The 14,833-nt window shown below is 53.2% G+C and overlaps 1 protein-coding gene across 4 annotated transcripts in view; it reads left to right on the top strand.

Annotated features, from left to right (window-relative positions):
* The window catches only part of SUFU (SUFU negative regulator of hedgehog signaling), an 87,512-nt gene extending 76,233 nt beyond the window's left edge, over positions 1-11,279 (top strand). For 2 of the 4 annotated variants that reach the window (XM_070432392.1, XM_070432391.1), the window contains exons 11-12: positions 5,670-5,738; positions 9,567-11,279. In XM_070432392.1, the coding sequence (XP_070288493.1) occupies positions 5,670-5,738; positions 9,567-9,818 (321 nt within the window). In that variant the 3' untranslated portion in view covers positions 9,819-11,279. Of the gene's footprint in view, positions 1-5,669; positions 5,739-8,175 lie in introns of all 4 variants that reach the window. The other 2 variants (XM_070432393.1, XM_070432394.1) reach the window with 1 other exon arrangement.
* Positions 11,280-14,833: the final 3,554 nt, after the last annotated feature.

Raw genomic sequence — 14,833 nt, 5'->3', positions numbered from 1 at the left:
GGCCCACGGTGCCCTCACCAGCCAACCAACAGCCAGAGCAGGAGGAGTCTGAGCCTCCTCCTCTCCACCAGAGCCAGCTTCTCGCCACCCACTGAGAATAGGAAATGAGTGAGGCCTCGCCGTGCTGCCACCACTGCAGCCCTACCTGCCACACACGCTGCCCCTGAGCCTGGAGTCTCTGGGCTGTTTTCTGGCTTGTGTCTGTATGTTGGAGTGAGGGGGACACAGACTGGACCGCTTCCTCCTCCCTGCCTCCTCCACTGCCATCATGGGTGCCAGAGCCGCTCCTTGGCAGGCCCTGCCCTGTACACAACACGTTTCCTTCCCTCCGAGAAGGAAGAGAGAGAAGAAGAAATCCAAACTTGTTGGAAAGCAAGAACAACGTGTCTACACGAAATGCAAACAAGGCCCCGGACAGAGTGTGGATTGTCATACCGAGGGGAAGGAGTGGGCATTGTCAGCACTATTTGCAGACTCAGAAATATCATTGACCACAGACATTTGAATCTGATCTGCAGCATCTGGGCTTCTGCCTGTAGCATAGCCAGACCTGCCCAGGGCAGGCACTGACAAACAATCACTTTTTGAGTTTCTTTTGGAACTTGCTGGGGCCTGGGAAATTGGGCAGCTGTTGACAATCCTCCCTCATCACCAACCAGCCAGGCTGTCCCAAGGTACCTGGTGTGAGTAACTTAGACTAAGTTGTTGGCCTAGATTCCAAGCCCCCTCCCTGATCAAAGGTGGGGGGTGATGAGGGCAAGGAGCTGCAGCCACCAACTCACCCTATTGGTTAAGCCTGTGCCCAAGCTCTGCCCCCTGTGAACTTAGTATTTCCGGCACTCCCACACCATGATTTCCTGGAGCACCTTTTAAAACCCACAAGCCGCCCTAACCGGTTTGGCTCAGTGGATAGAGCGATGGCCTGCGGACTGAAAGGTCCCAGGTTCGATTCCGGTCAAGGGCATGTACCTTGGTTGCAGGCACATCCCCAGTAGGAGGTGTGTAGGGGGCAGCTGATCCATGTTTCTAACTCTCTATCCCTCTCCCTTCCTCTGTAAAAAATTAATAAAATATATTTAAAAATAATAATAATAATAAAACGCACATGCCTTGGCCTTGCCCAGGATATTCTGATTCCAGAGGTCTGAATGGGGTCTAGTCTTCATATTTTCAAAAACTTCCCAAGGGAGGTTGGTTGGGGGGCTTTCCCCTCTCAGTAGAGTGTCTCTTCCCTCAGAGGGCTGTTTGTGCACAAATATAAACATTTTATGCCCAGCATTTCGTGAGTGCAGACATCAATGAGTGCTATTACAATTTCATCCTCATCCTCATCATCATCATTATTTATACTGCTGTTTTCTAGACCAGAGTAACTGTTGCCTTATGTATGCATTCTCCAGCTAGCCTGGACACTTTCCCTGCTGTCCCACTTGGAAACCATCTTTGGGCATGAGTTTGCCTTCCTTTCCAATTGGGCATCCTAGGCTGTTGGTTTTTTAAAATGTTTTTATTGATTTTTACAAAGAGGGAGAGGTATAGAGAGATAGGAACATGGATTGGTTGCATCCTGCAGGCCCCCCACCAGGGATCAAGCCCTCAACCCAGGCATGTGCCCTGACCAGAAATCGAACCAGTGACCTCTTGGTTCATAGGTCGACACTCAACCACTGAGCCACCCCAGCTGGACATGTCCAATCTGGTTTTTGAGCAGGTACGTCTATGCCCCTCAGGGTACCAGCCCTTTTGAGCTGAGCAACTAGCCAGGTGTTACGTGGCTAGTTGGGGTTGGGATTGTTGATTTTCCAGGCCATTGGTCAAAGTCATCTTCATCTCCCCAATCAGAGGAGAGAGCGGTGTTGGCATTGATTATATAAGGTTTCTAGAATCGGGCTACCTTCCCCAGATAGAAAAAGAGCCTCTACTACCATGAGGTCAGATTTCTGTCCCCCCACCTTTTTTTAATTGATTTTAGAGAGAGAGGAAGTGAGAGAGAGAGAGAGAGGGAGAGAGAGAGACATCAATCTGTTATCCCATTTATTTATGCATTCATTGGTTGCGTCTTGTACCAAATTCACAACCTTGCGTATCAGGATGATGCTCTAACCACCTGATCTACCAGCTAGGGCCAGATTGCTCTTCTTTTATGTTAATCCTCACCCATGGTTTTTTTTTTTTTTTTTTTAAGAGAGAGAGTAGAAAGGAAGGAGAGAGAAAGAGAGAGGGAGAGGGAGAGAAATATCAATGCGAGAGAGACACATCGATTGGTTGCCTCCCGCATGTGTCCCGACCAGGCCAGGATCAAATTTGCAACCCAAGTACATGCCCTTGGCTCTTTGGTATGCTGGCTGATGCTGTAACCACCGGGCAGCACTAGCCAGAGCAGGTCACTGTTCCTTTAAAGTCCAGGAGACTCTTGACCTGCTTGTCTACAAAATGGAGATGGTAGTTTCCTCCTTAGCAGGACTGCCGTAAAGATTCAATGAAACAATATAGGTCAAGCACTAAGCCCAGTGCCTGGCACACAGAGGAGGCGCTGCTCCTGCTATTGGTGGTGGTGTCATTGCTACTGTCGTTGTCATCACCGTTCCTGTTATTATTTGTGGCAGAGCCAGGCAACTCCATGGGGACCCAATGAGCTTCAAGAAGCCCAAGCCCCAGAATCGCACAGGCTTTTCCCACAGTTGTATCACAACGGGGAGTCTGTTACCAGTGAGAGTGCTCCATCATAGCTGTCTATCTCCAGTGTCCTGTTGATAAGATCTGTTAACATTCTCAGCTCCAGGTCTGAAATATACAAAGAACGGGGTCTTTGTTGAATTCAAGCGTCTAAGGTTTAACTCCCAAAGGAAATTAAATTAGGTGCCTGGAGCTATGACAGTCTGTCGTGTTCCTTTGCAGGGAATGTCACCCTTAATATCATGCAGATCTCATGTATAATTTTACCTCGTTTAGTTTCTTTAAAATGATTTGAAGTTTCCAGCAGGAACCAGCAAATCATCAAAAGTGAAAATTAACCAGCAATTAGGGTTGGTCCCCCTTTTTGGTCCTGCCATCCCCTCTCCCAGCAGAGTACAGAGTGAGTCCACAGACAGATGGTACCCTACACCCTTGGTAGCTGTTCTACTAAAAGCCACCATAACCCACCCTCCCCACCACCAATTCCAGGCCTTTGTCAGAGGAACCGGCTCAGGATTGAACTCGGCGTTGGTGGTGTCATCTTTTTCATTATTGTAAAACAGCTCTTCGGAGTCGCACTGGGTGGCCACAGTCCCTGTGAGCCCTCCCCCACCTCCTCTCAGCCCCAGACCTATTTACCTCTGGCAGAAAAGTCTCTCCCTCCAAGTTATTTGTGGGCTAGAAATCAGCCCAGCCTGCCCCAGACTGGAGCCATTGTAATATAACTGGGTTTTAGGTATGCTTATGTTTGTACTAGCATTTGAAGAGATGGCAACAAGTCCCGGAAATGCCAAAAATATGAATGTGACTTTTGTACTACTCAGGCAGACTGGTGATAACTGGTAGAGAAACCCCGGACTTGGCGGGGGAGGGGGGGGGGGGGCCCTGGGATAATAGGAGGAGGAGCAAGGAGCAAAACCCCTGTGGGAGGATCCGTGGGATTGGGAACTGGTCACTGTAGTCCGTGAGAGGAAGTCAGCCAGTCCCACTGTGCGGAACTGGGAGGAAGAACGGGGCGGGAGGGGCACCTCAGCCCTCGGCTGGGCGTTTCCCTTTGCCTGTCTGAACCTTGTCTCTGTCCTCACACAGAAACTTTAGTGAGGAGACGTGGGCCAGTGGTCGGAGCTGTTTTGTTCCTGACTGTGGGCTTACGGCCTGAAATGGAGACGTCCTTTGGCTCCCTGTCAACAAGGGTGGGGGATGTCCAGGTGGGGAATGAATTGTCTTCATTCCTATGTCCCTGGGGCTCCACCCAGGGCTGGGCCTAGCGGAGGCACCCAGGGAATGCTGTGGAATCATGTAGATTGTTGGGCAGATGAGTGGAAGAATGAGCAAATGCATAAACATCATGTGGGTAAGAGTTCAGGATTTGAAATGAAGCAGTACTTCAGGCACTAACTCACTTCAAAGTCCAGGAATGACTGCGATATGGTCTTGTCTCAGCCGCTCACAAGCTGTGTGGTGTTGGGCAGATTACATAACCTATCTGTGCCTCACGTTCCTCATCTGCAAGGAGACGGAGGGGATAAGACTGTGAGCACTGAGCGGGATGCCTGGGGTGGTGGCTGGTGTATTCACTCGGGGTCGTTTTCGCTCATTCCTTGCCCCTATCTCTACCCCATCAACCTCCTCCCTTCGGAGTCCTCTATCCTGTAAGGTCCTAGTGACCCTGCTGCTTTTTCTGCCATTTCACTTCATATCCCAAGCTGACTATATTCTAAATGTTGGGATTTCTGCTCTTATCAGAGTGTACAATTCCCAGGGGAAACCTGATGGGTATTTTCTCAACTTCTTGATCCCCATCCTTCTCATAGAGGGTTTTCCCTCAGAGGAGCCCTTCACCTTGGTCTTTGCCCATTGTTTTTCTTCCTCCGGCCACACCAGGTCATTCAGAGTCTGCCGGAGGAGGCAAAGTGGCAGCAGGGAGAGCCACAGCCTGGTGGTGTGGAAGTTTCTGGTGCAGGAGGCCCCACGCATCAGCACAGAGAGGAGAGGGGTGGAGAAGGGTCGGCTTGGGAAGAGGAGAGACATTGTCAGGCCGGTCCCGGTGTGGGGCAGGCCTGGGGTGAGCCCGGCCTGGCTCTAGAGCCAGCCTGAACAGAGGAGCCAGCTGGGAAAACGGCCCATCGCCTGAGGAAGGCCGAGTGTCCTTGGACATCCCCATGGGTGTGAAACTTCTTTAGAGGGTGAGGGTGGTGGTTGTGCCAGCTGAATAGTGGGGCCAGGCTGTCCTAGACATCAACGTATAACATGACAAGGCAGCAGACGGGAGCAGCAAAGTGGGACAGCTGGGAGGCGAACTGGAAAAGAGGTTTCTCAAAGGAAATTTTGAAGAACTCAGGCTAAATGGGCCGCAGGACGGGAGTTTGGGAGCTTCCGGCCTGAGAGAATGTGGATACCACAGATGGAAGTGGGAGTTGAGAGTCCCTTTGCCCATTTGTAAAACAAGAGATTGATGCACAGTCTCCAAATTCTCCAGCACATTCTTGGATGTACCTTCCGGGGCATTTCCAGATTCCAGACCGGCTTGTATTCCAAACCCAAACAGATTCCTTTTGTCCTACCAAGTGAGGGCGAGGGGAACATGTGACCTGCTTGGGCAAGGATGTTGGCAATCGCTCTTCTCTGCCCCTCGGCTTTTGTTCCCCCTCTGCCGCACTGAAACCTGCAGGAGGCCCCAACTGCCCAAACCGGCATTTTCCCACCCATTTCCATATCCCTCTGGGACCAGCACCGCTGCCCCTCCAGATGTGCCCACCTTCTTCCCTATTGTCCTCTGACACCCTTCCTTCTTTACCCTAGTTCCTCTGATACTGCAGGCAGGTGTGGGGGAGTGGGGGTGGGGGTGGGGGGACAAGTCAGGATAGGCCTCAAGCACTTCCTTCTGTCCCTAGAACAGATCTCCATGGCCCAGAGAAGGTCCATAGCTTGACATTTGGCAAAAAGACCATCTATTGAAAACATAAAATAAAAGTCTTGTGCTTTCTTTCTAGATTCTATTGACAGAAGAGTTTGTAGAGAAAATGTTGGAGGACTTAGAAGATTTGACTTCTCCAGAGGAAGTAAGCCTATTTGATTCTGACAGAGGGCTTAGGTCTCCAGGAGTGGGCATGCATGTCTGTCTCTCTCTTTCTCTCTCCCTCCATCCCTCCCTCCTCCTCACTCTCTCTCAGGTATCAGGATAGGCTGGAAGAGAGACTCGAGATGTTAAACAGCTTTATTCCTCTCTGTCTTCCCACCACCCAGCCCTCGTAAGGACACCCAGCAAACTGAATCGCCTGCTCCTGAGAACCTCATTGAAGGGCAGCCAGGGCCTTCAGGCTAATGCGAGAGCTCCCCAGCCCTGCTGTTTCCTGGCAGCTTCTGAACAGAAAGCTCATGCCTCTGCCAGAGAACATTCCACGGGGGAGTTCTGGTGGGCAGCAAGGGACTCCTGCTCTCGCCTCAGGCCACCCAGGAGCCACTCTCCTGACTCCCTCCCCCAGCCAGAGGCTCTCCCCTCCTGGTCTGCCTCTTCTAACCCTAGCCCAGAGCCTGAGGAGCTGGCAGGCCAGGTGGGCACTTGTGCTTTCCTTGGCTGCTCCTCGGGGGTACAGGACTGGAGCCCATAATGCCCTTTGTTTTTCTTCCTTGTTCCCGGCATCCTCATTTACAGGGACTTACCTCATCCTGGAAAGTCCCTTCGCCTCCCCTGGCCTCCTACTAAGCAGCACCCCAGTGGGATCTGAGCCTTCCTGGCCTTGATGCCCGATAGGTTAGTAGAAAATTAGCAAGCTGGCCACGGCCTCCGGAGAGTTCTTCTGGGCCCTCCCCTGCCTGAGGCAGAGACAGGCCCTCCCCTGGCCCTTTCTGCCGGGAAGTATGTTTGGGGGAGAGCTCCTTCACGTCCCAGGGTCCAAGCTTTCAGGCCCAACAGAGGCCAGGCAGGAGCTAGCCTTCAGCCAGGAGCTCCCAGCTGCCAGGCTCCTGGGCTACATAGGACAGGCGGCGCCAACATCACGGGTGCAGGAAGAGTGCACAGGGAGGGCCTGTCCTGTCCGGGCTCCAGGTGGACAGGAACTTCTGAGCCTGAGGTCACCCCTAATAGGACAGTGTCTTCTCTCTCCTCTGGGATACAGCTTGATAAATTAACTCATTTATACATTCAAAGTCACCAAGCACCCAGTCTGTGCCAGCCAATCAGCCCCCACAAGCCACTGGTCCCTGAGGCCCAGCTCCCATTCAGACAGACAGAGCCAGCTGCCCAGAAGCGCTTCCGGAGAGGCCATGGAGCACTGGGTGGCGCTGTGCCAGCTGCTGCTCCGAGCTTGGATGTTGAGGGGGTAGGAGGGGGGCAGTCCAGGCAGGAGGGACAGGAGCCAGGGGAAGCTTAGGAAAGTAGGTCACTAAAAATGACTTTTTTTTTCTTTCTTTCCTGTCCGGAGGCTGTCCCCATCCCTTGTCCCACTCTCCATTTAGTCCTGGCTTGGACAGTCCCCCATCAGAGGGAGGTACGGGGAGCAAGCCAGGAAATATCAGGCCTGTTCGCTTCCAGCCCAGCTGGAAGGCTGAGGGCCTGCTCTTCCTCCTGTCCAGCCTGGCCTGACCTCTCGCCTAGCCCAGGACAGTGAGCGTCATGAACGGTGGACCCTATTCCCCAGTCAGTGACATCTGTTGAGCACTAGCTGTGTGCCAGATCACATTCAGGGGCCTAGAGTATAGAGGGAATAAGATGTATCCGTCTCTTTCCTCTACCCCCACCAGAAGCTCTAGAAACAAAACTGTAAGCAAATCAGTGATTCCCGGGTGGGACAGGAAGGCCTTGGACTCCCCTTGGTCACCACTGGGACCACTCTCAGGCTGGTAACCTTGGGAAGCAGATGAGGATGAGCAAGGGGGCGCAGGGTGGAGGGTTTGCTCTTCTTGAGGATGACCAGACCCAAGAAACCACCTCCAGCCATTCTGCGCCTCTGCTCCCTCTGAGGCCGAGTCGGGGCCTCCTTCCCTTGGTCCCTTTGGCAAAAGCTACAGAGGGCAGGTTTCAGTGTCCTGCACCAGTCTTCACAAGAGAAGCCATGGCAGGGACAGGTTTGCAGTTTTAGACCTCAAGCCATTTCCCTGTAGCATCTGTACCCTCCCCCTGCCCCCCATTCTCCAGCCCCAGGGCCTCAGGGAATAGATTCCTTACATGCTTGTGGCCAGAGGCAGAACCAAGGAAGTGATCAGGAGGGAGGTCAGCACAGTCAAAAAAGAGTGAGAAAACATGCCTCCTCCAACCTGGGGTTAATTATTGGCCCGGCCAGGGTAGAGGAGGAAGGGGTCACGAACTCCAGCAGCTTGACTTCAGCCACCCACCTGGGTCTAGCATTTGAGATTGAAACCAGGCAACCAGTGGCCTGTCCTGTCCCAGCACCAGGGACAGGCCTGGGTGAGAGTCCCGGCCACTCTAGGCAATCTTGGGGGGAGGCAGTGGATTCTGCTAACGTGTGCACTATGGCTCTGTGCTTGCTCCCTCCACAGTTCAAACTCCCCAAAGAGTACAGCTGGCCTGAAAAGAAGCTGAAAGTCTCCATCCTGCCTGATGTGGTGTTCGATAGTCCATTGCACTAGCCTGGGCTGGGCCCTGCAGGGGCCAGAGGAGAGCCCAGCTGCTCCCCGGTGACTTCCGGTGTCACAACGGTGTAAGGGAGAGTCCCACCAATGAAAGGACAAGTGTGAGGATGACCGAGCACCTACAGCCTGGCGGGATGCTGGGCATGGGCAGCTGACCTCCGCCTCACCTGCAGTGCCAAGCCCACATGACCAGGCCCTGATCCCACTGGGTACTGAGTGGGCAAATGCAAACCTTCCTTTCCTGCTGCCGCCTCAAGTTCTGGTTTGAGAAGTGACTCTGGACCTTTAATGTGCCCCTCGGTCTCAGGCCTCCTCTCACCTACCCCCTGCCGAGCACCCAGCAGGAAGGAGGTGGAGTGGCCCTCGGGGCTCACTGCCCAGCTCAATCGGGGAGCCTTTGGTAGTCAAGCTCCTCCTGCCACCGAACAATTCGTCTGATTGTGTTTGGTTTTCTTCCTCTATTTTATTTTGTAGAAACCGATGGTATTTTATTGCTCTTCAAAGATGTCCAGAAGCTGTGTATATAATGTTTTTTAAACAGAACTTTATTGCCAGATGAACTTTTGCATTCTCTCAGACAAGGGCTTGGGGCTAACTCCCTCTGAGCCGCCACCAGAGAAGGTATGGTGTGCACCTGCCTGCCCAGGGCCCAGAGCAGCCAGCTTCAGAGAGGCTTTTCTCCCCAGGTGGGCCTGGTGGAGCCTGTGGCAGGGGAGAGCTGAGACTCCCCCATGAGTCCAGTTAAGCTGGGCCAAGAAGGGGTGCTGCTGCTTCCCAGAGGACTGGACCCCACAAAGTTAAAGGACCGTCAGGGTCTCAGAGACTTGGAAGCCTCAGCCTCGTCTTCCAGGCTTGCCTAGGAGAAGGTGAGGCCCAGCACCTCACAGATCATCCCCACCTGCCACGCAGGGCCTGGGTCTCCAGCTCTTTGACCACTCCTGCCCCATTTCCTCATCCCCTGGGCCTCCCAGCCTCCAGGCTGCAGGACTCTGGCTTATTAAAAATGGAAAAAGTAACCCTCTCAACGGCTTTCACTTTGATTTTGCAAACACTGCATTCCACCGCTCTTCTATCCTCCCTGCATCTATTCATTTCTCATCTTTCATTCCCCATTCCTGTCCTGCCTCTGGGCCTTTCTGGGTCCTTAATCCCTTGCCCCAATACTGAAGTTCTCATGGTCTTCCTCCCGGAAGCCAACCTATTTCTGGCCTGTGGTTTTGGGGCCCCTCTTGGATGATCTCCCACTTCTGTCCTGAAATCAACAAGCCCCATTCATGCCCTTTTACCCCCAACTCTAGGGACTGGTATTTCAAGATCACTCTTCAGGCCTGTCCAAAGCAAAGCCATTTTGTCTGTCAGGGATCACACAGGACTATGCTCTGCCCCGTCTACACCACCATACACACCAGGAGGCCCAAGGGTACAGGACCCCTCTGATGAGAGATCCCGACAAAGCTGCCTCCAGGAGCCATGAAGGCAGTGACCGTCTCTCCAGGGAGCAGCAGTTGGACTTCCAAGGAGCCTGGACCCTTCTCTGCACACACCCTTAGGGCTACCTGGTTAATTCCATCAAACTCAGAGCTTCAAGGCAGATCAGCCTGGAGTATGGGAGAGATGGACTCCAGGCTCCCAGCAGCCAAGGTGCAACCCTCTGGACCTGACATTGGGAGCAGCTGTGCCTTCTCAGAACTTTTCAAAAGGACGTTTCCTGGCCTCCGTCTGCCACAGCATCCCTGCCTTCGAAGCTCTTGTCTTCCGATGTCTCGTGGCCAAAGAGGTGCCATCACCTTCCCTCCTTTCCTTGCCACCTGACCTGCTCTCCACCAGTTCTCTTTCTGGAGCCCTGCCTCCACCTGCCTGGTTTCGCAATGGGGAGGGGACTATTTTATAAGCTTTGTCATCAGTATGGGAGGCAGTAGGTGAGCTCTGAGACGATGAGCCCATGAAGCCTATGGCCCCTGCCTGCCCATGTTGGGAACCTCCAAGGTCATGCTGGGGCCAGGCCTCCATTTCCTTTTCCTACAGGGCAGTGGCCCTGGGGCAGTGGCAGGGCACCCGCTGTCTCTGACCACACCTCCTTCCCCTTGTGTGGCAGTGCCTTCCCAGGGGTTCTCCATTGAGCTGGCTGGTGAGACAAGCAGGACTGACCACGTACTGTGCTTAGCACAGCACCTGAAACGTGGTGGGTGCTCACTAAATGTATCCCTTCTTTCCCTCCCTGCAGCCCCTTCAGAGCCCTGACCTCATCATGAGGGGGAGGTAAGAAGCTTCCTTCATCTGCCTCTTCCACAGGCTTCCCTGAGGTTTGCCTGGTCCTACCCCACCCTCCCAGTCCCTGGTGCTAGGAAGGGGCACCCCCGTGCTGTTTGCCTGCTACACAAGGCAGACCTCTGTGGCTCCTCAGGTCCAGTATGGGCTGCAAGAGGACCACAGACCCAGCTGCCACTCGGAGCGGGTGGAGAGGCTCATGCAAGGTCTCAGATGTGGCCAGGGAGCTGGCACTTTCCTGTCCTTCTCTTCCTGCTCCATAGGCCAGGCTCCAGCGCTGGGACTGGGAAGCCTTGGGGAGAGTCTAAAAGGGCTAGAACGCTTTAAAAATAAACACAGGGTCTTGGGACTGGGTTTTGAGATTGAGTTGAGGAGCAGGGAAAAAATCTAAAAGTTGGTGCCCCTATGGGGCAGACCAGTACAGAAATCCCTTGACTATTTTTTTATTCAGTTGTGTTTCCTCTCTGGCTTCCGGGGCCTCCGCGCCAGGTGAGGTCCCTGGGTCCCTGTAATAAGTGAGGAGCCCTGGAGAGAGCCCTCCTTTTGTACAAGGACCTGGATGCTGCGACGAGCAGGCTTTTGTGAACATTTTCATTCGTTTCTAATGCCAATGGCGACTCAGTTCCTACGGGCTGCAGCCAGCCAGGAACTTTGTAAGAACGTTGGCTGCCTCACTTAGATGTCGTTTCCTTCTTGCCCCTCTTCCTCTGTGTAATCTAAGTGCATTAAACATATTTACAGAAGTGCTGGGTCTTGTGCTCCTTTCTGGCTGCCTGCAATAGGGGAGCGGGGAGCCCAGGGCCCTGGCAGAGGGGGTGGATTGGACTCGGCCTTTAAGAAGTTGGGATCACTTGCACACCTTTCCCGCACCCCCCTCCCCACCCCCCTTCTTCCCTCTTAGGCACAAATCGCCTAAACTCTAAGGCAGTGGTCGGCAAACTCATTAGTCAAACAGAGCCAAATATCAACAGTACAATGATTGAAATTTCTTTTGAGAGCCAAATTTTTTAAACTTAAACTATATAAGTAGGTACATTGTTATGAACTTAGTTAGGGTACTCCTAAGGCTTAGGAAGAGCCACACTCAAGGGGCCAAAGAGCCGCACGTGGCTCGCAAGCCACAGTTTGCCAACCACGGCTCTAAGAGACCCCACAAGACTTGCCACCAGGGGAGCAGTGGGCAGTGGCAGCTTGTCCTGGGCTAATCCCTGAACTTGCCTCCTAGGCTGCCTTCTCTCTGACTTCTCAGTGAGCCAAAGCAGCCCCACCTAGGTCTGTCCTGTTGCTTCTTCTGTCTTAAGTCCTTCCTGTTTCACTGTCCCCAGCTTTCTTAACATTAAAAAGAAAAGAAGAAGCTGGGGTGGGGAAAGGTCCTGAAAACTGTTGCTAAGAGAGTGTGCGTGGGGGCAGGGGTGGCAAGGAACAGGATCCTGCAGCTGGTGACTCTTCAGTCATGCAGAAATGACTCTGCAGGGACAGTCTCTCTTTTACTGGTTTTGAATTCCTCTCAGGTCAAGAGGGTAGGGGCATGGAACACAGTCTGGGGAGATGAGTGGGTGGGTAAAGGCTCTCCATTCCTCTTCTATCTTCCTCTCACCAAAACCCTTTCCCCTCAGTTTTCCTGGCCTCCAGTTTGGAGTCCTCCTCCCACTTCCAGCTGGGCCGAGAGACAGCCACTCCCCTCACTAGACTGCTAATCCCACCTCCTAATGCAGAGCCTGGGGCAGGATGGAGGAGCCGCTGCAGAACCAGCACACCCACCGGGTGACACGGAGGCCGCCCACCCTCCCTAGCAACCTCTCTCTCGTGCCTGGTCTGGGTGAGGAGGTGGGTGGCTCTTCCTCCCCTGCATTGCCCAGCTCCTGCCTCCAGGGCATGGTGTGGAAAACAGTTCAGTGCCCAGGGGAGAGACAGCAAGGGCCTGGGAACTTACAGACAGGCAGGCAGTCTGCTCCAAGACAGGGTTCCTGGGCCCTGCAGGACTGCTCTGTGTCCTCACACGTCTTTCCCTTCCTGCGAGGCCTAATTGTCCTTGGGGGTAGCAGGGTTTTTTCTGTTGGTGCCTGGGATGAGATGCAGCTATAGCGCCCAGAGGGTTCTACTGGGGCCGGTGGCATAGGTCTTGGGGGCATCACAAGAGGGCAGGGGAAGGGTGTCAGCTCCTGTGAAGGGACGGTTCTGTGAGAACTAGCTGTATGGGGACCTTACCCAGGAGGAGGACAGCTCTCCTCCTTCGGCCTGTGACCTCCTACTGAACTGTGGCTGGTCCCTGGAGCAGTGGAGCAGTTCCTGTCTGGGGCACTCGGTCCCTCTGGCAGAGCAAGGGACCTGGGAGGGCCTGGAGCCAGGCTGACAACCCCAGAGGGCCCAGGCCATACCTTTTCCCCTTTCTCCTTGGAGACCAGGGGTGGGGGTTCTTGTCTAATCCTCCTCCTCTGACCAGCCAAGAGGATCCAGGGTCAGTGAGGTTCTTGCTCCAAAGAGTCCAGAATAGCAAGATCCTGTGCTTAGGTGATTTCCAGAGACAGGACTAGGCTGGGGTTGTTTCTGGAAAGAGAAGGGCTCCTGGGGGTGAGGAGATAAGAAGCCCTGGCTGGGGGGCGAGGGTGCCCACAGGCTCCAGGGCCAGGGGCTGGGAGCCTGAGAGATTTGCCAAACTGGCCAGACAAGGAGGAGAATGCATGCTGAAGTGACTCAACCCAGCCTGACAGGCACTGAGGCAGCTGCAGGCTGCAGAGGAGAAGCAGGTGGGGAGCCAGGGTGGGGTGAGGGGAGTGATTTGCTGGGCAGGAGTTGTGTCCCAAGACTGCAAGGGTAGGTCGGGATGTAGTCTGGGAGGGATGGTCAACTCCAGGCCCCTTCTATGGGCGGCATGGGACTGGCCAGTCCCTCCTTCCTTAGTGGCTGAAAGCCTTTGGGAGAGAGCTAAGGGCAGGATGGAGGAAGGAGCCGGATGATGCTGGTGGCTGCCCGTGGTTGTGTGGCATAGCTCTCCGAGTAACTTGAGGGGCAAGGGAGACTTTGAAGTTGTGATGAGAGTAGTGGCCTTATTGGGGCCAGAAAACTGAGGGCAACACCTCTGCTCCTTTGTTCTTCCAATTGCACCCATTGCCAGCCCATCTCCCATCTCAGTACTGAGAGCCCTGAAAGGAAGGAGAATGGGCCTCTGGGTCACAGCCTTTATAAGACAGACGGGGAAGCCTCTACAATCCCACTGTGGAAAGGGTAAGAACTAGAAAATATGTTCACGTACTTGTTCTTTCACCAAGCCTATAACAGGCACTCTCCCACATGCTGGGAGGCTGACACAGGCCTGCCTGGCCTTAAGGAGTTTATAATGCAGTGAGGGAAAACAGACAAGAAACAATGGCAAGGAAGAGCCATAAAAGAGGAAGGAGTAAGCTGCTTTTGGTCCTACCCCAGCCTCACCAATTACTGTCAGTGTGACTAAGGCTAACTAACTTGTGCCTTAGTCTTTTCATCTGCAAATGGATACTTACTTCATAGAGTTTGTGCAAGGATTATATGAGATAATGCATACAAGATGCCCGGCACATAGTAAGTGCTCAATTAGTGTTAACCCTTTATTAAAGGGCTATGCTAGGGTATACACACCTAAGGTGCCCAACTCCATCTAGGGAGATTTTAAAAAGGCTTCCTGGCCCTAGCTGGTTTGGCTTAGTGGGTAGAGTGTTGGCCTGCAGACCAAAGGGTCCCAGGTTCGATTCCAGTCAAGGGCACATGCCCGGGGTTGCGGGCTCAATCCCCAGTAGGGGGCATGCAGGAGGCAGCCAATCAGTGATTCTCTCTCATGATTGCTGTTTCTATCTCTCTTTTCCTCTCCCTTCCTCTCTGAAATCAGTAAAAAAATATATATATTTTTAAAAGTCTTCCTGAACCCAGCCGGCGTGGCTTAGTATGAAGCAGGAGGTCACGATTCAGGGCACATCCCCAGTGTGTGGTATGCAGGAGGCAGGCAATCGATGATTCTCATTATCGATATTTCTCTCTCTCCCTCTCCTTTCCTTTCTGAAATCAATTAAAATATATTTTAAAATAAACAATAAAAGGCTTCCTGAAAGAAATGACATTTAAGTCAAAACCTGAAGGACGCTTAAGGATGAACCGAGCAAAAGAAGAGGGGCTTTACTTTCAAACGCTCTCCTGGCAGGCAGGACAAGGGCAAAAGCCCAAACTCTGCTTGGGAACTGTAGAGTCCCAATTGCCTAGAGTGTATGGTTGCAGGCATCAAGCTTTCATTTTGAACCACCTCCTCCCTTCCCCAACCCCAACCCCA

The sequence above is a fragment of the Myotis yumanensis genome, unplaced genomic scaffold (assembly GCF_028538775.1).
Source record: "Myotis yumanensis isolate MYYU_CA2020_CCGP unplaced genomic scaffold, mMyoYum1.0.hap1 SCAF_13, whole genome shotgun sequence".
NCBI lineage: Eukaryota > Metazoa > Chordata > Mammalia > Chiroptera > Vespertilionidae > Myotis > Myotis yumanensis.
Note: the sequence above shows the minus strand (reverse complement) of the source record. Positions and strands in the feature narration are given on the sequence as shown.